This window comes from Taeniopygia guttata, chromosome 1A, assembly GCF_048771995.1.
Source record: "Taeniopygia guttata chromosome 1A, bTaeGut7.mat, whole genome shotgun sequence".
Lineage (NCBI taxonomy): Eukaryota > Metazoa > Chordata > Aves > Passeriformes > Estrildidae > Taeniopygia > Taeniopygia guttata.
The window spans coordinates 29,668,255-29,695,050 of record NC_133025.1 but is presented as its reverse complement, the minus strand read 5'-3'; the positions used below and the strand labels follow the sequence as shown (position 1 = coordinate 29,695,050).

Below are 26,796 nucleotides of genomic sequence, written 5' to 3'. Positions count from 1 at the left end.
CTCTAAGTACAACAGAAGCAAATTTTTAAAAAAAATTAAATCATGGCTGTCTAGTCTTAAGGCCCAGTCTCTTACTACTTCCTTTCAAGACAATGGCATCCTCTGGAACACAAATGGTGTAATTACCAAAATTAGTCATAAGCTAAATAAGACTGTGACCAGGACATTGAAGTGCAACACCCTGCTCTTGCAAAACTGGAAACACAAGAAAATGTCAAGACATGATTTGTAACTGCAGTACAGGAACTGTTTTTATATTTACAACACAGAGAACATGCTTCAGAGCTCAGAATTCTTTTAAACTGAACTACACAATTATTTTTTGTTACTAAAGAATAAATATACTTCAAGAAAGTCACATAATACTCATTTTATGCTCTAAAGTATAACTGAGAGCAGTTAAAGTGTCTTGCCTTCTCCCATCTCATTCAATTTCCTCAACACTTTTCACTTTTTCTTTTCCCCACTGACAAAGTATAAGGTAACTTAAGGAAACAGAATGGATGGAACTTGTAGAATCACCTTCTATATACAAGCATTTGTTACATATCAGTAAAAGGTAAATAAAGGAGCCATTTACTTTTTACAAGACTGCCACAGACACATGAAGTTCTGTCCAGGTTTTTTCATTTGCTCTGCATGTTGACTTGCTGCAGTGTATGGAGGTGGCTGCAAATTCATCTGCTGGCCCTGTACTTGAACTGTTGGTATCGATGTTGCGGGTGTGCTCTGTAGAAAAAGTAAAAACAATTTTAAGCAGGGCTTATTTCTACACTTGACATACAGTTTACTGCTTGTTGAAAAAGACTTTCTGTTTTATACATTAATTCAACACAGGTGTTTAATTTTTAATACTCTGAACTCTGAGTAAGTATTAGTAAGACACCGTAACATGAGGGACATACAACTTTTACACTGTAGTACTTATACAGAACTTCCTAATATTCAAATAATAAACTTCATGCCCAAATTCAAATACAGAACTATGACTACAAAGAAATTTCTCAAGGGCACTAGTGGAGCAAAGGTTAACATTATTGTTCAACCACTTCATTGTTATTTAAGAAAAGAACAAAAACTTCATGCAAACTCAAGCTACTGCAGTATCATCAGCATAGGGAATAGCACTACATGCTCAGAATGCCGGACAATGCTGAACAACTTGTATACAATTAAAACAGAAATGTTTCAGAAAGCAAAATTATGTTCCCCTTGCTCCCCCACAATATAACAGAACAGGAAGCACTCAACTAAAATTATCTTTGAAGTTACCTAAAAATATATAAACCCAAACTAATTTTGTTCCTTTTTCTGACTAATGGATACTGAATGCTGAACTTTCCATTTCAAAACTGACTGTGCCAGAATATTGTTTCTCTTATTTTTTTTTTTTTCCTGGAAGGCTCTGGTCAGCAAGAAGTTTGTAAGGATGATGACAGTATAAAAATAAAGCTTTTGAATATTATTTAGAGATGAAGACCTAACATCCTTTTCTCCCCCACTGTTTGAAAACAAATTCACACTCTAAAGAGATAAAATAAAATTGCTTCTAAGTCTGTGTAAGAATATTGTAAGCAAACACTCTCCTATGGTGCACACATTTAGATCTTTATAGCTCTGTTACTGAGAAACTTCAGACTTTTGCTACGAAGAAACCAATTGCTAACTTCAATTTCTAACATTTCATTTTTATACTGAGGTACATTTTCTTCCTGCTGATCTCTGTTGGCACTGTGGACTGCAGTCACACAAGGCAGTGAGTTAATAACTATCACAGATTATACCACATGTTAGTATACTACTGTACTAACATGACCCAAGGGACAGCAAAAAAAGTCTGATCAAAATCAAAACACATCCCATATCCAAGCAATAAAACATGATAAAAACTCTGCAAAACTCCTGAGTACAGCACAACTGCTTATGATGCCTGTGATCCACTGACATATATGAAAAGTTGTAAGAAAGGACTTGAGTCCATTAGTCATAACTACAAACTATTTTGAACTCAGCAATGATTTTCACCTAAAGACCTTTAAGCTATTTCACAGAATGGGCAATTAATCCTTCACAAGGTGCCTTCCAACAAAAGGTAAACATAAGTGGAGTTTTTTAATATCAACATCCCCTTAAAAAGACATTTTTAAAATGAAGCTGCAAGTAAAATAATGGAGTGTCAGCAGTATAACTTGTTTTGCAACCTTCACTTGGCATCCCAGTATCAACACAATCTGATGGTCTTTTATGTGACTTTTTGTCCCTGTAGAACTTCTGTCTCATTTAATGTGCTGAAGAGAAAATGAGCTTACTGAATGAATTCAGTATTTCACTTAATTCTCATCATTCAATGTGGTTCATGTATTATTTACTCCATTCAAAGCCAACCCTGCAATTAATCTGGAATTATGAATTTTCTCAAGGGTTTCTCTGGCAAGCTCTCCTAGTGGCATTCAAAGGTTTTAATACCATCTCATTGAAAAATTGTTTATTTTAAATAAGTTGATGTGAGATATGCAACACAAAATGTTGCATGCTGAAAATGAAAGAGCTCAGAAAGAGAAACAAATTTTCACGACAAAAAATTACCATTTAGTGTCTCCTCCCATTTTTTTTCCTGTGAGGAGAAAAAGCTAATAAATTGAAAACAAACATGTAAAATAGCTGCTCTTGTTTAAAATTCTCTTCTTACTGCTCTACTGTGGAGTAGTTTCACTCAAACTTGGTGGACATGACTTCCATGTATTTTTTAAGACAAATCCATACTTGCCTATCAGCTTTTTTGATTATATTTTTAAATCAACAAGTAAAGCAAAGTTACATTTACCCCTAGCATTTTTTATTTTATTTTAGAAATGAAAGCTTTACAGTGAAACATCACAAAGCCTTCCTTTCTTCATTCAAGAGATCAGAAAGATTCATAAAGATCAATGCTAATTTTTGGTTTTCTTTTCCCTCTATTGTCATGTATTAGTTTAATAATGAATGACACATGGGATATCACTAATATTAGGTATAGCCTTTGTTTTCCAGAAATTAAACTCCCTTTTCTCACAGAAATATACCAAGAAATACTTGCTAGGTACTACCTACTTTACAGTGCTCATATGCAATGATTATGTTAACTCATTTATTTCTTTAAACGATGACAGACGTTAACTTTTCCCTAATTAAGTTTAACAAAAGTAACATCATAAAGTCTTTCCCTGGGGCATAAAGATTCCAGAAAATTTCCTCCTCCAGTAAAAACATTTAATGACTCCAGGTTTCCCAAGAAAACAAATGCCCAGTATTCCACTAAACTTGAAAGTGCTACACAACACCCTTTTATAATAAAATCAGACCTCTCCATGATACAATTTGCAACTACCACCACTTAGCCCTTTTCTCACAGAATCTTGGGACTGAAAGGTACCTCTAGAGCAGCATCATTATCTCAGTAGGGTTTACACTCAAACCTGAAGTACACAAATACAAACCCTTAATACTTGTACAGTCTACTTATGGAGCAGATACTAGAACCTACTTTTAATAAACAGGTAGAGATTTTGTATCTAGACTGGGTTGACTTTAGAATGAGGTATTGTAGAGGGGGAAGAAATTCAACCTGGTCATGATAACCAAGAGTACAACTAAGTACAACTGAGAGTACAACTTCTGCTAACTAGATTGAACTGTTTACCAAGATGTTAATTTAATTTTATGCACAAGAGCTCCTACATTTGGGCACAGAAGCTCCCTGTGTGGTAGGAGTAACAAACCCTATGAGCTGAGGGCAGATGTGGCCTCCACTTATATTTGACAGCACCAACGATGCTATTCCCTTTATGTATGAACAGATAGCTATTTTATCATGAAACCTGCACATTCTATTTAAAAGGCCTGCTGTGCCACCAGCAAGAGAACACTGTGCATCCCAGTGTGCTGGGGATTCTATTGACATGTAGAGCCATATGCAGTTTAAAAGCATTAAGCTGCATTTTTTTCCCACCACTAATACGTGCACAGCCACTGTAAATAAATGTAATTTAAAAAGAAACAGTTAATTATTAGTAAAAATACTTTTAAAGAATAACAGGATTTACAGCTTGATATGACAAAATTTTGTTTGGTTTTATTCACACTAATGAACACATCCATAAAAATGCATAAGCTGAAAACAAATGGAGCAGAATTTGAGTGTGAGAAAGGGATCAAGTGGATAAGTAGGCACCAAAATAAATGTTGTTTTCTTGTTAGATCACTGAGAAGTTTATGCGTCCTTGCAACAGTGTGCTTCACAAGCGAAGGGCAATAAAAGCACACAGATTCTGTGTTTCACTACTTCCAGCTGAGAAAGTCATTTGCTCCGTGGCTAGGAATGAATTACACCTCCTGGAGCTACACACCTGCTTTCTGGTGCATAGTAATTCACAGCTTTCCAATCAACAGAGAAGTAGGAGCAAATATCCAAGGCTACACAAATTTTGCCACCTAAATTTCAACATAAGTGTGTGTCAAGTGGGCAGCCTTAAGAGAAATGGGTGTGCACTGTTTGTGAGGGAATGACAGTGATGAGCAAGAAAGTCATTACTTTAAAAGTCAGATGAGGCAATTTAAATCAGATATACTCAATTCTAAGAACTTGGTGTGATATCAGAGCATTCCTTTAAAACACACACCAATTGGGGCAAACCAACATGGTTATGTTCAACAGATGTTTTGGAAGCATCTGAAGAGGAATAAGAAAATGTGGCAAAGAAAAGCTTACAGACAGATATGTAATTGCTCATTTCTTTTTCAACCACCAGTCTAGCACAATGCCTCAGGAAAGCAACAAACTATGAAAGAGAGCACCAAAATAAAATAAAAGAAGCCAAAAAAGTACAGTACCCATTCTGTCTCCTCTCAAGAGTACATTGCATGAGCTTACAAAATAGAGACAGAGATATAAGAATAAAATTGCAACACCCTGTGTATCATGTGTACCTATTCTGACATAACTAATAGATCCCCCTGTTTATCATAGTGCAAAATATGGAAAGACATTTTCAAATATTCAGTATACATACAGTTATTTCTCAACAAGATTTGCTGAGGTATACAATTAATAGGGAATAATCTCAGATTATATACACAAGAAACCTGTATTTGTCTAATTGTATTTTAATGGCACTTACATGGGCTATCCCAAGTGTAAGCCAGTATACGATTTCAATAGGCCAATTAAATTAACATTTTTCCCCAAGCACACTGTATCATCCCATTTCAAACTACCTTTCATATAAGGAAACAAATTTCTCTTAACTTCTACATTCCCTTAAAGATTATTTAAGGCTTTCTTGTTTTCCTTAGTTTTCAGATTGTTGCTCCACTCCTGCCTTATTTGGTCATCCTTCCTTATTTTCAAGCATCTTCCCTTTCTCCTCTCTGCAGCTCATGACAGCTAAACCTACTGTAGTTGCATAACCAATACTCTCTTTCCTTTTCTGTCCCCTGAACCTCATTTTTCAGTCTTCCTGTTTGGTTTTACTTTTATTACAATTTTTTTTCTTCTCTCCCTTTCACACTTCTCTGAAATACAAGCTGTTTGCTAACAAGCAAACAGGAAATCACACATGAAAAGCTTCAGCAGCTATGTAATTTTGCCATCGCTAATATCACTTTAGTCTCTGTCCCTCACCCTTTTTCTCCACTGGACTGTATTTCACAATGTTTGCAGCAAAAACCATGCTCTCCCTTTTTCTTCTGCAAGACAGCCAATATATACTTAAGTACTTCAGAGAGGATAAAACAATGCAGATGCTCAAGTGAAAAAAAGTGTTCCTCAGCTGCTGCCTTTCAAAAAAGTTAGGGACAAGGAAGCAGCTTATCAATGAGGAAGAGTCAAAATGTGAGGCAGAAAATAGAAGGCTAACACAAGGCCTAATTTTAAATGAAGTCATCACTAAAATTCACACCAAGTTCATGAGACTTTGCCTACATTTCTGGATATTCAAAAATACTCCTAAAAGCAGACTTAGTATTGGAAACACTTGGCATCTCCTTTTCCAGAAAAGCAATGGCTATTGCAGTTGCTCAGCAGCTTTAGAGAAAGAAAAAGAGCTGGCCAGGGTGATTTTGGTAGTTTATAATCCAACATATTAATTTTAAAGAAGTGGTAAATATCTCTGCAAATCCTCAGCCAAACCATGATGATCACTATATCTGAACAGAGTACACTAAAATGGGTTCAACTGTACATCTGTACTTGGAATATTATGAATAGACATGATTCATAAATATACAGACATATGGCTAAGGCCAATAGTTAATGAATAAACTTCTCACCAAGTTCAAAACTACTTAACTATTTTCTCCTGTATTTCTGTAATTTTGAAGAAAGGAAGGGCATCCTGCAGACAGCAGAATGAGCAAGCTTTCAGGTAGGGAGACATTAAAAACCAAGTTTTTCTTATCTGCAAATTTCTACTAAATGGCAAACCCAGCAGGCAGGACTTCTATTTGCAGAGGTAATGAAAAATGTGCTAGCTATTAATAATAGTGATACTAGGAATAGTGTAAAGAAGAAACTATCAGTACAATTTTTTCTCCTATCTTCCCCTTCTAGTATTATGATATACATTATCAGAATCAAATGAAATAGTTAACTGCATTACTTCCTCCTCAAAATTCTTAAAATCTAAACATATAGTGGCTGCTTGAGATACAACTGCAAATTCTTTTCAGGTACATATTGAGGGAATAAATAAACCTATTCCATTCAAGAGGCACCCACACCATTTTGTACTTCACCCAAATCCTTAAGAAGCTACAACAGAAATTCAAACTGTGTAATAAGGACATTTGGTGTAAAAAGCAAGGCACAGCTAATATATCCACACTACAGAAAACCTAGCATGTTGTCCCTATGCTGCTAATAGACACTACTAATTTTGATCAAATTATTTCTGTTAAGAGCAAAGATAAATAACATATCAGAAAAATATAGATCTCCCCCCAATAAAACCTAAGCAAAAATTTAGGAGTGAGTTCAATGACATTCAAATACATTTTAAGAATTAAATTTGTGCACTGTCGCAGTTAGAAGCAAAAAGTAGAGAAAGTAAAAAAAGGAAGAAACTTGTTAACTGTTAACCGTGAGTTTTGACAATTAGAAAAGTCAAAAGATTTTCAAGAGCAACCTAACTTGTCACAGAAAATGAAGCAGCACTAACCAGCACTTACTGGCTAAGATCTGTTACTCCAAGGTCAAAATGTACTAACATACACTCAGGACTTCCTCTCTCTTGGCCTGTCAGAACTCTTAATTGCCAGACCTACCATTCTATTCCCTTTGCTCCTACTCAGATTAGGAATGGGTATTTTTTAGAGAGCAATTTCTGTCTATGTATAGAACTAAAATAAATTCTAGGGAACAGAATAATGTCTAATTATTTTACTTATATATACTCCTGATGTCCATACCTCATTTCTAGTAAGTGTTAGGGAGTAACCACTTTCAAAAGGTTCAACAAGTTCAATCAAGGGATAAAAGAGCCCTACAAACTCTTACCAAAGCTTGGCAAACAGAGAAAAAAACCCCAAAACAATGCCTGTCTTATTTTAAAGCATTTTGAATATTTTGCAATGAATAAATGTAAACATTTCAACAAATTTACAAACTAATACGTTCTCCTAACTGTAGTGAACCCACAAAACAAGACCTTGAAGACCAGCTTCTAATGCAAAAACTTCAACTAATTTCAGCTATCCAGATTCACCCCTCCAAAGTGACCAAGAACAAAATGCAGAACAACAATGATGTTTTCACAAGACCATCCAGCATATCATTGTTGCTTTCAGAACAGTTCATCCTTTAAGGAACAAAATACTGAGCAGAAGTTCTTTCCTCACTGCATATTATCAAGCTACAAATTTTGAATTCCACTGCTGTCACTGACGCTGAAGAAATATGTAAACTGTTAAAACTTCAGTCTGTGGAAGAACATAAAGTATCCTTTCCTGAATATCTGAAATACTATGCAAGAGATATTGACCGAGCTTACATTTTCAGTCATGTTATTTCACAGTATTAGTCAGAATCACAGTCAGAATAAACATAAAAAGAACACTGCAACATACCTGTGTGACCATGCTTTGTATATACGTGGTTGGATGCTGCTGCTTTTGTTGAACAGCACTTTCTATTGCTACTTTCGCTACAGTGCTTGGATCCGCTCCAGCTGGCACAGCAACCATAGTTGCACTGCAACCAGCATTGTTGGGGTCACTGATTGTAACAATTCTAACTCCTACTTTATTTGGAATTCCTGGAACAGTTTCCCTGTCATTATCCTCTGCTGGCCTCTTTGCAGTTTTGCATTCTGCTGTGCCATTAGTAGACCGAACTTCGGAGGACAGGGTAGACTGGGACACTCTAGGTCCTGAGTGTGGAACTGCTATGATTTGATGCCCCTGTATAACAGAGGCTGTAGATTGTGGTGAGACAACTACACTTGGGCGTTGCTGAGGCACATCTGAATTCAAACTTGAAGCTAGAGGTCCATTAGGTAAATCAGTGTTGGTACCACTAAGTTGCTGGCTTAACAGTTTTGCAGCCTCCTGTGTACCGCTTACAACAGGTGAACTACTCAAAGTTAATACAGGCCCATTAGAAATTCTTTCCCCTTGATCACCTTTGGCAGTATCTTGCTGCGTGGCATCCAAATTCCCTTGTTGTTCCACTGAAGATATCTCACCATTTCCTACATGATTGGAAGTTTTGTGATTTGGAATGTTTTTGCTCAAATGAGAACAATCTCCTCTATCAAAATCACAGATTCCATTAACTAGGGGCTTCTTCAAATCACTTTTAATTTCCTGTGTGTCCATTTGTTCAAAGTTCTGCTTTCCAGGAGCTCCGTTCTCACCCATTTCTAATGATGGCCCATTACTGACTTGTGAGCACTGATTGGCCTCATTCTGTATTTTCCCTGAGTTAGAAGGAGGTAGACTGGAGTCACTATACTTTCTCCCATTTAAAAGACTTCCCACCTGCATTTCATTTTCTTTTGCATCCCCATTGCTGGTGTTTGCAGATCCTCTTCGGCAGGAAGGATTCTCCATAACTTCAATTTTACGTTCATGAATGTGTAAACCTGTTGCTTCCTTTGCTTCTTCCTCCTTTTGGCAAATTATTTTATCACCTTTGAATGGGGGAGCAGCAGTACACGGTGATTGTCCAGCTGAAGGTGCTTGAGTAGCTGGAAGGGTTTGCACCTGTAGCCCAACTCCTGTCTGTGCTCCACTCACTGAAATTCCTGCTGGAGCAATTATCTGAGTTGCATTTCCCTGACTCACAGTTGCAGTAGCAAAACTCGTATTTGGCACAACTGTTATCGTAACCTGGTTGCCAGTAGTCCCTTGGAAAATAGTTGCTGGGCTGTTTGAGATCAACTGGCCTGGCAATATCTGTAAATTAGAAATGGGTACTGTTTGCACTGCCCCTTGGGGCGGGATTGCACCTGGGACCAGCTGAACATTTTGCTGTCCAACTAGCAGCTGCTGAGCTGGAGACTGTCCTTGAACTCCAAAACCTGGTGTCTGGTTATTGGCCATCTGATAAACCACCTGAGGGCTAGGAGCTCTTGCATTGTTAGGTGGAGGAATCTGTGGAGCTGGGAGTATAAGCTTCCCCCCTGGAGTCGAGGGGCCTCTTTTTGGAAGAAGCAGTTGTTTTATCAGGCTAGACTCACCAGAGTTGGGCTGACCAACTCCTGTATTAGCTTGTTGTGACTGCACTTGCATTTGCATCGATTGTTGTACCTGTACCTGCTGCTGCGATGATGCTGGTGAATGTTGCTGCTGCTGCTGCCTCTTTACAGAAAGCATCTGGCTAACAGTAGGAGGGGGTCCTTGTGACTGAGGAGTGGTAGATGAAGATGACATAACTGTAGGGACTTGATTATTTGTAACTGGACCAGGGGATGGTGAAGATGATGGAGTAATGCTCGGCTGTCCAGCCAACTGGACAGTTTGGCCAGCAGGAATAGAAGCTGGGTTAGCAAGCACAATTTGATGAATGGCTGGTGCATATGCCTGCCCTTGCTGAGCTGGCTGGCTTACTATCACTACACTTTGCTGGGACGGTGCTGGAGGCTGCTGCTGTGGCTGCTGCCCCACAGCAGGTGGACCTTGCTGAGATGGCAGAGGCTTTGGTGCAATATTCTGAAACCCTACTCTAGATGTTGGTGGGTTCTGAACACCTGCAATTGTAACCACCTGCCCAGCTGCTACTTGGAAATTTTGAACTGTGGTGGCAGAAACAATGTTAGATGCAGAGGTTGTGACATACTGCTGTGGGGCTATGATGACTGTATCTTGCTGCTGGTTACCCGCAGAGGACTGCTGAGATGATGTCTGCCCAGGTTGTGAGGATGTGCTGATTAGCTGTTGACCCTGTGAAACTGCTGAACTGCATGCTGGTAGGTTTTGTACTCTGCCAAATATATGACCCTGAGGTACAGCTTGCTGAATTACCGTAACAGGAGTGCCTGAAGGTATCTGTCCTGGTACCACTGCGTGCAGTGGGGACTGTTGTTGAATTACAGGTTGGTGATGAAGCATCTGAGAACTCACAACTGTAACAGACGGCTGCTGGCCTGGGGTGCTGTGATTTTGATTAGAAGCTCCTCCTACTGCAATAGGAACAGGAACTGCAGACTGAGGAACAGAGCTCTGTATTACTGCAGCCTTCACTACTTCACAGGATATTGGACCTTTATTCTGTATAACAGTCATTGGAGCATTTTGTTGTGTATGAATAGAAGGATTTTGTGGAATTCTAGAAACAGTCTGTGCCACAGTGTGAACACCTTGAATTGGAAAAGACATCTGAGTTGCTGTCAAAGTTGAAGACTGATTAATAGGGGTCCTCTGATAGTGATTTCCTACACTTGGTAGCCCATGAGGGATTCCTGTTGAAATAAACACAGTAAAAGTTTGGAAGCAGCGATTACTTCAAACACATTACTAACAAATTTTTTAAAATCATAGATCTGAAATTGCAATTCTACATGAAACAATTTCTTTTCTCAGCTCTAGAGAGTCTGAATTAATGATGCAGCAATAATGGCTTGTCTGCTGACTGGAAAGTCTATGGGTTACACTAGAAAGACTAGAATGGCATACAAGGAAATACTGCCATACTATTCTCAACACTGTTGAATAAACTCAAAACATGTGGCCTCAACTTCTAACACTATCAAAGTATGTTCAAAAACTTCTGACTTTTCTTACGGTTTCAGGATCAATGCAAAATACTTTATAGATAATTAAGTTAAAAACCTGCTGGCAAAGGAGACGAAGACACATCAGGAATTGAATCAACCCGGACAACTGGGGTAGACGAAGTTGGTGGCTGCTGATAGTACATCTGAATGGGAAGTGGTATAGCTCTCCTCTTCACTCCTACCACATGTATATGTGCTTGACCATTGTTACTTGGATCTTCTACTCTCTTCACGGTATGATTTGGAAAGACAGTTCTGCCAAACACAACATAAATCCAAGTTAATAAACACAGTAACTCTCACAATGTTTTTGTTTTACCTAACTGCTCTTGTGGGCAGAGTAATAGAAGGAATGCCTGCATCTTTACAACAAAGCAGGATTTTCTAATAGCATGTTAGTGTTCATCACTGAGACTAGCAGGTCCCCCAGATGGCAGAGATATCATATAACCTAATTGAAAAATTACAAAATCTCAAAAAACTACTTCAGAAAGAATTAGAAGGACTAGAGGCAGAAAAGGAACCCACTCAAAGATCTTGAAATAGAATTAAATAAAATTAAACAAACTCTAAACATTTGTTTCCATTAAAATTTCAAAACTGGATGTCTTTCAACGCAGTATATCTCTTCTCAAAGAAATCTAAAACTATTGGTTAGTTTTGAGAACATATAATTGTTTCTTTATTGCTGCATAAATTCTTGTCTTACCGCAGGCATTTATAAAATCCAGTTGATGTTAGGATTCCACCTCGAGCTAATTTACTACAAGTAGAGAGGTATTCAGAGTACATTTCTGCTCGAGAGACTGAGCAATCAAGGTTCACTTCAAAATGGGCATTCAACCTGAGGATGAAAAAATAAACCATAAGGCAAAATACGGAGAGAGTATTTTTAGGGGGTTGTTAAAACACTTCAGTCTGTATCACAGACACTTTTGAGACCTGCCAACAGCATGGAAAAAAGTATTTTAGTATATTGTTTTGTCAGATGCCTCTTCCACACTTTTTCACTGCTTATGAATTAACACACTGGACCCCTAACACCTACAGTCAATTTTACATGCAGTATCTTATTTATATACTTATATATATATTATTTATTATTTATGCAAAACTGCCTATACCTATGCCTCTTTTATTGTATATTCTGCAAAAACAAATGAGAATGCATGATTTCTTGGCATCTTCTCCCCACAACTATGTTCTTATTCTTTAATGATTCCACTTTCACAAAAGATGTGCTGAAAGCTAACTAATTCTTCATCACACATTTTTATCATCCATCAGTATTTTTGAACATCTAATATTCACTTAGCAGCGAAAAGTATTTATATCTCCTACAGATTTTCCACAAGTCCACAGACCATCTAATCTCTCAGGAAGCTGTGAGAAAAGGAAACATTTTCTATCAGTTTAATTTTATTTCTCTTAGATCCACTACTCCGACCCAGAGGCAAAGGAATTGTTCATCCCCAGCAGCAAACAGAGGCAAGTAACAACTCACACTCAGTGCTCAAATATTGGCATAAGAATAAAAGAAATATTTTAGTTGTCAGCATTTGTTGTATAGTGCTAACACTCTGTAAAACTACACTAAGTTCTTCTTTGTAGAGCCCTACACTCCAAATGTAACTAGATGAAAAGCCTATGATTACATTCTTTAAATTGTGATCTCTCATAAAGAGTAAGTACCATTTCTCCTGCAGTTAGAATTTTATTATTACAAAAACAGAGATTACATTATATTAACCGAAAGTTTAGGTATAAATTAAATTTGGCATATTGGACAAGTTACTATCCAGTTGGATGTCATATTAGGCTGACACATTAACATTGGTACCAACAAACTGGAGATGTTCAGGACTTAAAATTGTAAAATGGGGTCTGTGATCAGTACTTACACCTCCTACTGAATCTAAGCCGGCTAGTAATACATCCAGGAAGGTCAACTTAAATACCTTTTCTTTTTGCTGCTTTCAAGAGATAGAAACTAAGTTCTACTGCTATGATTTAACCATTTTCCTATTTCTCTAAGCAGGAAGTAATGACTAAAACATACCATGAAAATGTACATTAATCTAAGTTTGCTAATGTGATCTGTAGAGAGAGTTCAGTTCCAGGTATCCCTGTTTAAATGCCTAAATGTGAAACTTCTCAATCTTTCAGCATTAATTATTATGGTTAATAATACTTTGCAGTGTGCAAAGAGAAGCATGATAACATCAGCTGACCACAAAAATCTGCAATATTTCCCCCCATACAGCCAAAGCTCTGCTGGAAGTATAACTTCATGATAACCTAAAACATTAAGCTTTGTAAATTCCATCCACTTTATCTGGAAGGTGCTTGTCTCCTCAGTATGACAAAAGATGAACCTAAGAGCTGTGAAGGAGCAGAGGTGAAAGGCCCATCAGGAACCAATTAATACAAATACCTGGAACGTGAGTTGATTTATATAAGACAAAAAGCTCAGAAAGATCACTGGCAGTCTACACAGAACCACAGTTTGTCTCTAAATATCTGACAATAGTATCAGTTGAAAGCAAGAGAATTTGAATGGAAAAGACTTTGATCTTCTTTAACTTGAGGTTCACAATGATCACGTAAGAGTTTTGCAGGGCCTTAGCTTCCTAATTTGATAATAACTTTTATATTGATTCAGTAATAAAGCAACACATTACCAGATAAAAATGTCACTGCTTGACAATTTAAAAAATAAATTAAATCAAGATCAGAGTTAAAAATCAAATCAAATTCTGTCCTAAAAGACAAAACAACTAACTTCATGAACAACGTGAGAAAACTGAATAGTCTGGTTGAGTTTTTACTTTCAGACTTCTTCAAAGCAATGACGGAATGGATTTGGTGTACACTTTTCAGAAAAATTAGTCTAACAGTAAAGTGAAGCAAACTAGAAAATTCTGTGACATGTAAATTCAGTATTTCTCTTTGTTTTTCTTCTTCATTAATGTATTTGAACAGAACTATACACTTACCATTGACATGCAAATTTCTCGCTGTCTATTTCTACTATTCCTGGAGGTGGAACAACATGTGGTGCTGTCCTAGAGGCTGCAGAGAATGTGGGGAAGAAAAAAAAAAAAAACTTGCTAAAATGGTTTTTGTCCTCCTGAATGAAGCACTTCACAACATCCACTGGTACAGTTTCTCCTATATTTGTCAGTAAGGACATATCCAGCTAAGGCAAGGCTAAGGCAAGTCACAAAGGTGCCCACAGCAGACTACAGATCTGCACTACAGTTTACCAAAGTAAAGCAGGGCTTGCCAGGGCCAGATTCATCGCTCAAGTGCAATCATGAGGAGTGCACCTAGTGAACAGCTGCTTCCAGATTCATGATCATGATCTCAGTACTTTACAGTACTGAGCATGATTTTAAAGGGGCACAATACTCCTCCAAAACCCGCACAAATACACAGCAATTATCTTTCCAGTTCTTAACTGGATGCAAATATAATGCAAAGGATCATGTGGCAATGTCACATCAGTTCATCCTTTTCACTCTTATTCAACCCCTTGGTTACATTCTCTCCCAACCATTTTTGCTCTGGTAACTACACCCATTCCAAAAACAGCACACTTAAGCCTGCCAACCAGTATCTGCTCCAAAGGTTCTATCTTAGTAACTTCCTAAGAATAGTTACAACTTCGTTCATAACAAGAAACTGTTTAGAACCTTCAAGAGTGAGTCTATCTCATCTCTGCAATTCTACCAAATACTTGATGTTACTGCCCAATAATAGCCAGTGTAAAATATAAAATAAAATGGACCTCTAATTTTCTGAAAATTGTGAGAACAATCTAGAAGAGATACTTTTTCTTTCCACTGAACAAGTTAAAATAAGCAATGTGTGTAACTTTCAGAGAATTTTCAAATTAGCAATTGAGAAACATTAAAATTCTTTCAAAGCTTGTTTCACAACTGTTTTGGCTAAGACAGCTTTGACTAACATAGTGTATTTTCTTCATGAGTGAGTGTTTGAAAAAGATACATATGTTATGCACAGTGTTACACTTATTTATGTAAACTAATCAGAAATCCAGATAAGATAAAAATCATAGATCATATGGGAAATTTTTTTAGAACAGTGTGTTCTCTTGCAGTGATACTCACCTGGGACACCTGTTGCATGGGCCTGTGAAGAACCATGATCCATTACCTGTGGTCTGACATCAAGTATTCCTTGCTGGCTAACACACTGATGTTCAATGAGCTTTACAGCAGTAAGAGCATCAGGTCCAAACATCTGGATGTCCATAGAAACCAGACATACTAATGTATCTAAAGTATTGAATGTAAAACCAACAATTACAATAGGACAAGACAAATGCTGTTGGAACATATTGATTTGCTTTAAAATTGCCATGTGCTGAAAGGGAACAAGTCTTTACATGTTTCTGTATGTTTGTTTGTTTGTTTGCTTTAACACATTTTGTGGCATTAAAAAAAACACTTCAGATTTTTTAGCATCATCAATTCCTTGAGGACACAATAAATAGATGTAATAAATTCCATCCCTATGCTGTGTGCTCACACACACACACACACAAGCAAACCACAATTTTAAGAAGATGTCATGGTCAGTGGTTAAGTCTTTTTTTTTTATATAAGCCAGAGAAATAATAGATTTTGCTTCTCCCTTACCTATGCTCTTCTCTACTTTAGCAATCTTTGAGCAGGCCACTTCTCCCATTTCTGTGAGCATGTATAGCACCTCAAGTGCTGAGATTACAAGAAGCACATCTGGTAGAGTGAGATGACATATGATCTCTTTATAGGATTCTTGATCCACATACTCACAAATTAGGACACCATTATCCTCAGCCTTACAAAGATTTGCCAAGATTTCCATGCCTGAAAAACAAATATAAAATAGTTTTAAACAACAATAATTACAATTCTGATACAACAACAAGAATAGGTAGAGATCTTACCTCTCATTTTTAAAAATCTATCCCTTGACATGAGGCATTTTGTAACAGTATGGAACATTAGATGAGTAGTTTTGAAATCAACAGGATCCAAAAGAAGCTGATGAGAAAGAAAAAAAATTACTAACACTATCCACATAGTGCTAATGGCTCAAATACTTAAATTTGCTTATCAAAATATAAGGTTCAGAAGTGTTTAAGTGCAGCACACATAAATTACATTTGTGTTCATAAAAACTGAACCCTGTGAGCTTTTGATTGTACCTAGCACTTTGAGCAATCTCCTCCCTTTCTGCTCTGAAGCAGCAATCTAATTTATACTTTCCAGTGCTCAGAATAAGGAAAATAACGTTATTCTCAGGCAGACAACAGTATATACAAACAGATTGTGATATCCAACAAAGACCAGAACTTGAGTAACAAAAGTACTCCTTCCCAAATGCTGTCCCAGTCATTCATCTTGTTTCTACTTCTGCTTCTTAACCAGAGATCTCAGACATAAGTAACATTCTTTCTCATTCAAAAGAAGTTTGGTACATGGCAAATGAAAAACACCATCTTTTCTTTCAATATTTAGTAGTGGACCAATACTTCCAATCCTATTCTCTGGTAGTACCCATTTTACTTAAATTTATATGCTACATTTTTAAATATAAGGACTATCTGAATACACTACCTATAAAATCCATATAATTTTCTGCACAGTAATATGACATACTGAAATAGCGTATTTTATAACATTCAAACTTTTCAAAAAAAAAAAAAGAAAAAAGAAAAAAAGAAAACCTTGCATGATTCTGGCAGCATACCCAGTGGCATATGATTAGTTTACACAAAGTACAGTATACAGGACATAAAATCCTCCACAACCTTCTTTCTTAAACACATTGTCATGACTAAAGTCATGACTAAAGGTTATAATTATAAAGTGAAGAAGTGCAGAACTCAAAAAATTCCTTTATTCTCTCTGGGAAATTATACTAAAAATTATACAATATGACTATCTTCTTATTTCCCTACATCATCAGTTTTCTTCATGTGATTCTATTTTAGCAAATGGACACACACAGTCATATTTTAGTTTTGTCTCTGAACACTTGTTTTCAAATTGCTAGTTACAAATTCAGAGAATAATTTATTTCCTTCTCCACCCAATGATAAAGGACAAAAGATAATTTCATTAACACTACTGCTTTTATCAATTTATATTTGGATTGTTCTGTTTGAAAACACATTACCTCTGCTGCAATATTTCCCAGTGTGTCAAGCCCCAACTGCCGTAGAGAAATAAAGTGACTGTGAGCAGAGAGTAGCAGGAACCGAAGACAAGTACGATTAGCTGCCAGAAGTTTAACGTTTCCCTCTTCAAAAGAAAGATTTCGTAAAATCACTGCAATCTGAAGTACCCGCTGCCCTTCAATATCATTTATGCCCAATTTGCGAGGTGGATGAAATAAGGATTCCCAAATCCATTCTTCTGATGGAATATCTATGAAGTAAATAAATACATGTTAGTCCTTCCTTTGCTCAATTTACCAACATGCATGTATTAAGATTAGTCAAGATGTCTCACCTTGAGATTTGCTTCTGTCAGAAATTAGATCACGAACTTCAATATCCTCAACAATATCCTTCCAAAACTGAAGAAAGAATTAAAAACACTTAATTTCTAGGGGCTATTTCTTTAAATATTAATTACTTTTATTTCTATTATGTTAAAATACTGAAATAATATTAAAATACTTGTTCCTTAAACATTTCCGAGTACTTTGATTCATCTGATAGTAACCAGAAGTGATGACATGCAAGATGTTCACTACTTTACATAATGAAATTCTTCCCTTAAAGCACCAGAAGTATGCAGTCACAATCAACCAATACTACCACAGAAGTGCTCTGCTAAAGCAAATACTGCAACTAAGGGGCAGTTTTCCATATATCATTAGAAATACAGCAATTCCAAATGCAGAAAAAGTACAGCTCATCCTCCTTCATCTCCTACAAACGGTGATGACCTGAGGCAGAATAAGGTGACTCCTCCCACTCTCAGCAGATCTTAAGACTCCTGCAAGAAGTTGCTATTTGGAAAGGCTTTTTAAAGCTGCTGCTGCGTTTCCTACTTCAACATAACATAATAAAAAGAGAGAAACAACCACCACCATCACAAAAAACCTTTATAAATACAACCAAAGCAGAAGACTTCAGCAGACTGGAATTCAAATTACTTTACAAATTTAGGGCTTGGTCTGTAAATGGTTGTTTTGCTGCTAGTCCTGTTGAAATTCAAGAATTAATCAAGGAATTAAGGTTTGCAAGCTAATAAAAATACATGGTGTGATGTATAATAATATAAAAATATATAATGATATATGCATTCCAATGTGTATATCTGAAAAATGATGTAACTCTTCCTTTGACTAATAAAAATTTGTACATTTCTTTGACTCACTAATGAAATACCATTCCTCTTTTGACTATAATCACAGAAAAAAACCACCAATAAATCTGGATAAAAAGGGAAGGATGGGAAGTACAACCAGCTGAACAGCAGGAGAAATTTTGCTATGCAAATGTAATTACTAAATTACAGCATTCATACCAAGCTTGACACTACTATTTTCTTGACAAATACAATACTACAGATTTTCTAAATTGGAAGGGAAAGAATTTATTTTCACTGCAATGTTCCTAAATGCTATCCAAGTACTGTTTAGTAAAGAGGATTTACTTGCACAGAAAGGATTATTACCTCATTTTAGCAAAAACAATAACAGCTAGAAAAAAGTCTTAACTTCTTACTGTTTGTGACAAACAAATTTTTCTAATTAATACTGAAGCTATCACCATGAGCCACAGAAGATGAAGGCATGCAGGCAAAATTATGTTGCAAGGGAACAGGTGAAACATGACAATTTTTTTTTTCCCCCCAAAGGAACAGCAAAAGTGGAAAGAAATAATGAAGCTTTCTGGGCATTCATTTGAAAAACACACAGCACAAAGGCAACAAAAAAATCAGTTCAGCATCCCCAGCAGTTATTTATTCCCTACTACGAAGGATAGCTGCAATCTAATACTACGTATTAATAGAAATAAACAAGATCACTAGTTATTTTATATATATATATATATATATATTTGTATTTTTAAATCATGGACTGCTAATAGAAACAAAGCTAAAACCTGGAAGCAAGCAAATGGGGATTCATGACGTCTAGATGCTAGGAGATAATGGACAAAGGTAAAGAACTTGAGTCACATTCACAGTCTGATCACTACTGATCACTAACTGTACCCAAGTTCCTTTGGGAAAAAATGCAAAGGATTATACAGAATTCACTGCAAATAAGATCAACCAAATGACTGTCCATAAAAGCAATGGAGATTTGAGTCCACAAAACAAAATTTACCAATGGTATGATGACTTATTGTTCAAGAAAAATATGAGAGCAACTAGAGTCAAGTCAGCTTGACAGATTACTCTGGGAGACAAGAAAAGTGATGTTTGAAAAATATTTCAGGTATTTAAGTGCATATGGACCTCTCTTTGCACACTATCTAAAAAAGATTCAGAGGATAAATGCACAGTAAATGAAAAAAAATTAAATTTATAGAAAAGAGGAGTTAGGCAACCAAATTTTAAAAAATTACAAAATAAAGAAGAAAATCAGAGAAGTATGTAAGGCACAAGAACTGCATGTATGTGGATTTTGGAACGCTACAGCTAGAGGAAGGCTCAAGTAGTCCAAGAACGTGAAAAGCAGATCATTTGACTGAAGTAAACAGAGATGAACGGTGCATGAAGAAATGCAATGCAATTTTTCATACACTACACATCAGACACTGAGCAGCTGTTGGAGACATAAAAGAAATATCTGGAAAAACAGCTAAATCAATCAGATTATAAACATACTATATGAACCAATCACTCTTGCAAGTGAACTATACTCACAAGTGAACCTTGATAACATGAGGATATTCAAAGCTAAGTGAAAGAGTCAAGAATGGGAAAGTTTCCATAGTAGAGGAGAAAACATCTCAGCAGGATGCCATCAGAGCTTGGGGATGGGGACAACAAAACAAACAAGGAGAGATGCAAGACAACTGGCTAAATGCCAGTTGTTCCAATCCTTAAATAAGGACACACAGTCATCCCAACTAACTAGACATTTAAGCTTTTTGGGAGCACAAGGAAAAATCTAGAGTGGGAACAGGACAAATTAGCATAACTGTAAGAGATAACAGCAGGTTCAACTTAAATAATACTCCAATTTGGACAATTAATGGAACAGATTCACTGACTAGTAAAAACATTTGTTTCAGTTTAGAAGTTAGTTCTGTAAAACCTCAGAAAGTATGTCCTGTTGCAGGTAAGATAATGAAAAATATAAGTTTTTCCAACAGTCTTATATAATGCAGTAAGGACTGGGGGGGGGGGGGGGGGGGAGGAAAGAAAAAAGGAAAGAAAGGTAATTTATTCCCTTGAAGTTTAGTATAAAGAAACACACTGCTTTTCATCTTCACCTTCAACTGACAGAGCAGTGACACTGAAGGACACAACTAGCACCAAGATGAACAAACAAACAAACAAACAAAAAAAAGGATCATTTGAATGGTGAATGGAGTAACTTACTTACTAGCCATTCTTTTTCCTTATAACTGCACAAACACATTTAAAAAACCCAAGAACAAACACTAAAACCAGACACACGGCCTCTGTGCTGACAACCAAATATCTCTCTCCTACGTCAGGAAGCTCCCATGCTTCCCCCAACTTCTGTTTTGACACAGCCACAGCTGCAATACAAAATAAATTACTTCCAGTAGTAAGGTCAAACAAATGCTTGCAGTGAGATGCTCAGAAAAATCTGAACTCCTGGCATTAGAGATACTTTACCATCTGATGTTAAGATTTTCACATGTTTTCTGAGTATTTCTGCCATGCTGTCAGCAGTATTTCACTACAGAATGCTACTATATATGTTGTAATGTCCAAAAATAGATCTTGGAGAGCATCCAAGTTTTTTATTAGTAAACCTTATTGCAGTTACAGTGGTTCTACTTAAAACTTTGTTAAAACATTTATAAGAACCACCTGGCCTTATGACAATTACTTAAATTTATATAAGTAATGAATATGTAATAAATTAGAATACTGTATAATTTCAGATGTTTACAGATCTAGACATGGTGCTTGTTGCTGCTCTAGATCAGCAACAGTCTGTGACAGCTTAGTGGGAAGTCAACACAGAAGTGCTAAGTGCTTAAAAAAAGCCCCAAACAAACAAACAAACCAAGGAACCAACTCACAACCTACAGTACTTCTGGACATAATTTTCAGTGGAAAAGGGAAATTTTGAAGGTTATGAAACATTAATTTTTACACTTAAGTTTGGCACATTTGTATCACATTCATATTTTCAAGCACATTCATGTTTTCAAGTCCATATACTCACAAATATGACAACTTAGCCTTCTTGGTTTTAAGTTTACTTAGGAAATTTTGATTAGGGAATCTTTACACTGGTATTTCAACAATACTTATCAATTAACTAAAACTATTATGGTCCAGCTTGTTCCCAAACTGAGTACATAAAAACAAAACAAAAGATAAATGGAGAAAGCTCCCAACAAATATTGTTCTGTAATACTGGCAAGATATTTCAGTATATAAAACAAATACGGAATTGAGCAGAAATCTGGCTTTATGAGGAACTCAGAAGATTATGGCATCACATTTTTATTTAATAAAAAGCTTAAGGTATCCAAATATATTTTCATCTAGCTTTCTTCTATTTTAGCCACATAAATCACCACTTGTAATTCAATTAAAAGAAATCACGTATCATAGTAAATATGCTGAAATATCAAATCTCTTTCAGCTATAATGCATGCTCTTGTTCACCTAAAAAAGTTCATCTAGAATAAATAACCATTTGTACAAAGAAACTTTAGTTCTATTTTTACTTCATTTCACTGCTTGTACAGTAGCTCATGCCCTCTAGTGGAAAGATTAAAAATGCCTTATGCAAAAATAGTTTTAACTGAAACAAACCAGCAACATTGCTAATCTGTTGAAGTATTTCTCATAGCTTTGTATGCAGCGATCTTAATTTTTCTTATTAAGAATGTTTCTTTACTGATGATCACAGTACAAAACTAAACCCAACACAGCATTATTGCCTCTTGGTAAATACATTGCCCAACATTCCTTTTCTTCACACATATATTAGTTTCCTTATAAAAGGAAACACAGCAACCTTTGTTCATTTCCTTATACCAATTTTTTTCTTAATACACTTCTTCCTAGTTATCCCAACATTTTAAGATAACTGAGACATAGTGTCCAATTATATTTAAATCAAAGGAATTAAGTTGACAGTAATTTTAAGTACATTTGCTAGGATATCTTAGAATTTTCAATCTTTTTCAAGGATTTGATACCCACCATATGCAGTACAAAATTATTTTAGTAATTTTTTAATTACCTTAACAAAATCTCTATCAGTTTTCTCCTTCCACTCGTCTCCAAATACAGCAGAAAATGATCCTAAAGCTTTAAGCACAAAAAGCATAATTTAGTAAAATTTTTTTTAATTAACATTATTTATTAATCCATAAACTAAATAAAGATTCAAGAACACTATAGACTCTTCCAGTGTTTCCTTTTGATCTTAAGAAATGTCACTGCACAAACCAGCTGAAATGTCTGTTGTCATTTAATTAACACTTATTGCTGTTTTACAGTGTAAATTCAGAGTAAGGAGTTTGTAAGAAAAGGGCTAGATTGTGAATCCTGAAAAAAAAAACAAACTTTTCCAGGAGAAAAACTTTTCCAGGGGAAACTTCTCCAGAGCTCTTTTCCAATAAGATGACTGCTCTGTTTTCACCCTCACATCAAGAACTGTCTTCCATGTACGCTGTGTAAGCACAAACACTACTGTAATAATTAAACAAATTCCCACTTATGTTTCCTAAAAAACACTAGGAAAGGAAACGTAACAGTAGTAAAGTAGTAAGACTTTGACAGCACTCAATTCAAACTCAATATTTAACCAAGACCAGTAATAGATATTCTGGGATGTTTAATTGAGCCACTACCACAGCTTCTGTAATCATCACTCCTTGAAAGTAGCTAAAACTCAGTCAATCTGATTCAAATGTTGAGTCAATCTAAAAATAAACTCTGTCTTGCAATAGCTCTGTAATGAACTAATAACACATTGAAGTTAAACATTTTGGGTCACATTTTCTTATATTGTAGAAAATGCTACAAATCTCAATTCCAAGACCACATCAGCTTTCAATTCACAGAATCCAAACCAAGCAGCTCTCCAAGCGGAATATACTATATGAGCCCCAAACCCCTGGGGCTGCCCCATGACCTGCAATCCAACTGTCATCTTGAAGTTTAGGAGGGGACAGGAGGGAAGCTGATGACATATTTTACCTAAAAACACTATAAATAATAACAATTATAAAACCTTAATTACAGACAAGAATAATCTAAAATCTGTATTAAATCCAGTTAATCAGCTATTTTTTATTGCCACCTGAAATTATTGTGGTAGTATTTTCATAATGCCTGAATTTACTAACTAGAGAACTCATTTATTTCATCATGAAACCTGGCAGATTTACCTTTATTATTTATACCATAAAACCATGTAAGTATCTCAAATTGAAGTTTCATGCTTCAAAAATAAGTAAACATACCCCTGCTGTTTCTTTCCCCCCTTTGCCCCAATTAGTCCTCCTGCTAGGATATTTCCCTGGATTTATCCAGAAGAAAACATAATCATGTAATATAAAAATGAAGTTTTTCCCAGGGAATGAAAACAGTGAGTCCATTACATGCTCGTCACTCCTCTCAGCTTTACCTCAGATATTTTTCAAAAAACACTAAACAGACAAGCTATGGAATAAACCTGTTTTTCAAGTCAAGACCTCCAGAAAACATTGTCTACTCCTACAGCATCCAAAAAAAATCCTTAAATAGCAATATAAAACTCAAATAAATTATTTGCAAATTCCTAAATCAACAGAAGTTTAATCAAAAGAACAGGGGAGTGATGATAACCTCAAAAATCTAGAGAGCAAGCATTCTGGAATTATATGGAGGCCTGAGTTTCCCTTTAGCTTCCTTTCAAATATTTTCCTTTGAAAGTTCTTGTGCCTGGACTAGATGCAAACACTAAATGACCTTTCCTTTCAATGACACACTGAAAAATGTACAAACTATTCAGAAAATTTGTAGAAAAAGCAAGAGAGAAGCTGGAGGACACTAATGCAATACTGTGGGGAGAAGGGGAAAGCTCCAAATCATTATGTAAAAATGCCAATTATTAAAAAAAACCCAACTAAACCATACACAATGGCTAACACTGGTTCTTCCCCAGAATTTTAAAACAGGATCTTTGACATACCATACTATGTTTGTGCTTACACATGCAAAATAACTTTCTACTCAAACAGATATGATCATCTATATAATCAAACTTAATTATGCTTGGCTGAAAAGGCTCATTTGAGTAATTTTTTCTGGAGGTAATTTCTGAATTTCAGTACAAAAAAAACCAACCAACAACCGACCAACCAACCAAAAAACCCCACAAAACCAAAAAACCCAACAAAACAAACCAACCAACCACAACCAAACAAAAACCAAACCCAAACCCCCCAAACAAAAGCAACAAAGGAAACCAAAACATAAAAACCAAACAAAAGCCCCAAACAACTCAGCACATAAACCCGGTAAATACTTCCTCCTCACCACCCCAAGATAAAAGCTATGCTGTTATGATTTTAAAATGGTTTAGGTTAACTTATGTTTTGCTCCTCTCTTGACAGAATGTCATTAACAAGGAATAATTAGGCATGGCGGCATTTTTTTCATATGGAAAAAAAATCTCAATGATTTATTTGACATACTTTAGTATTTTGATGGAATCAATTCTCATTTGAAATTTATGTACTAACATATTAAGTCATTCTGAAAATCAGATTAAGACTTTTCTCCCTTGAATTTTATAACCTGAATTTCACTGCACTTAAATGTATAATGAAGTATCAGGACAAAAATGTTAGCAAGTCATTGTTTTCAGACTACCTTTTCTTAAACTTTAAATCTGCCTTGGCATTAAAAAAGGATTATGGAAAGACAGCACGGTACTACAATTCAAAAGGAAACAGTAATACACTAGAAGCAGATGGAAATCCAATGCTGTAAACTTAGCATCCTGAACAATTGAACTTCACCATCAAAAACTAATTCTTACATTTCACTAACCTGTTAAATAAATTTTTAAGATTACCTAAATTAAAAGGTAACATCTGATAAAACCTGAAATTGTGGACAAGGTAAAGAGAAAAACTAGATATACTACTGGGAAGTAAATTATTAACATTTTAATTATCATGAATTGTGAAAGATGACAATACAGGTATGTACACGTCCTGTTGCAAAAATGTTGTTATATACTTACTGTCATCAAACACCCCAGCATTTGCAAGCAGTAAAGTGATGATTTTAGGGTCTTTTTCAAGCTGCATAACATGCTTGCTTTCATTTGAAAGAAGAGTACACACATTAATTGCAAAGTCCACTTCATTTGGGAGTCCAGATAACAGTGAAAGCACCAACTTATTATAGTCATTTGGTGAGTTTAAGTCCATAGACAGCCCATAGCTTTGACGAAGATAATCTAAATTAAAAAAAAAAACACAATCAACAACATTTTCACAGCTACAGTCGTTAATCTTGAAACTATTCATTAAGCAATATTACTGTAACTAAGAATTTTGGAAAAGTTTGTTTATAAATTATTGCCATTTTAACAAGTTTTTACAGTATTCAGTGTATTTTTTTGTCTGGCCAAAATGTGGAACCCATTCCACTCTGCTGTGTACCTTTCTAGTTACATATCAATTCCCTTGCCACCTCCAGAACGCAACAATGCATCACATTCTCCCAAAAAATAGCTCACAAAACACAAGCTTTAATTAAATTGGAATGGGATTATAATACAATTTGAAGTCAATTTCTACACAACAAATTACACATCCATTCCACAAAGCCCACCAGCTTCTGATTTAAAGCTTAACTAATTGTAGGCTCAATTCAGGTATTTGACTCTGTGGAGAAATTACCGATTGAAAGAAACACACCACAAATTTTCAAGGTAATTTTTTGCAAGACAAGTAACTACACAGCTCTACTAATCAGCAAGGATAATACTTGTAAAGAGAAATACCTTATGGATTTTAATATTTGTTTTGTTCTGGTTCACAGTGGAAAGGTTTTTGAATGTATAAAACTAATCATTTGAGTGTTTTGACGGTTTTAGTAATATTCCAAATAAATCTACGCACTATTTCTGTAACCTGTCCAAAAAAAAAAAATGTATCCACACACATGAAGGAGATATCGCTAGAATTTACCTGACACGCTGTGTTGCTGGTAGTTATAGGAAGTTGGAATTGCACCAATAGGAAGTTGTGGCTTTGGATTGCCTGGTTGTACCTCATCATCCTCCTCCCCAAAATGATGGACTTTTTCATACTTTTCTAGATAACTGAAAATTAAAAAAGTGGTTTTAG

The 26,796-nt window shown here is 35.7% G+C and overlaps 1 protein-coding gene across 2 annotated transcripts in view; it reads right to left on the bottom strand.

The window, feature by feature from the left end:
• The window catches only part of ARID2 (AT-rich interaction domain 2), a 91,479-nt gene that overhangs the window by 11,942 nt on the left and 52,741 nt on the right, over window positions 1-26,796 (bottom strand). For both annotated transcript variants that reach the window (XM_030263778.4, XM_072922429.1), the window contains 13 exons: window positions 26,638-26,771; window positions 25,683-25,901; window positions 22,686-22,753; window positions 17,774-17,840; window positions 17,439-17,689; window positions 16,204-16,300; window positions 15,914-16,123; window positions 15,383-15,550; window positions 14,246-14,321; window positions 11,959-12,093; window positions 11,305-11,504; window positions 8,101-10,934; window positions 581-729 (listed from right to left, as the gene is read on the bottom strand). In XM_030263778.4, coding sequence (XP_030119638.4) covers window positions 581-729; window positions 8,101-10,934; window positions 11,305-11,504; window positions 11,959-12,093; window positions 14,246-14,321; window positions 15,383-15,550; window positions 15,914-16,123; window positions 16,204-16,300; window positions 17,439-17,689; window positions 17,774-17,840; window positions 22,686-22,753; window positions 25,683-25,901; window positions 26,638-26,771 — 4,608 coding nt within the window. The remainder of the gene's footprint in view (window positions 1-580; window positions 730-8,100; window positions 10,935-11,304; window positions 11,505-11,958; window positions 12,094-14,245; window positions 14,322-15,382; window positions 15,551-15,913; window positions 16,124-16,203; window positions 16,301-17,438; window positions 17,690-17,773; window positions 17,841-22,685; window positions 22,754-25,682; window positions 25,902-26,637; window positions 26,772-26,796) is intronic.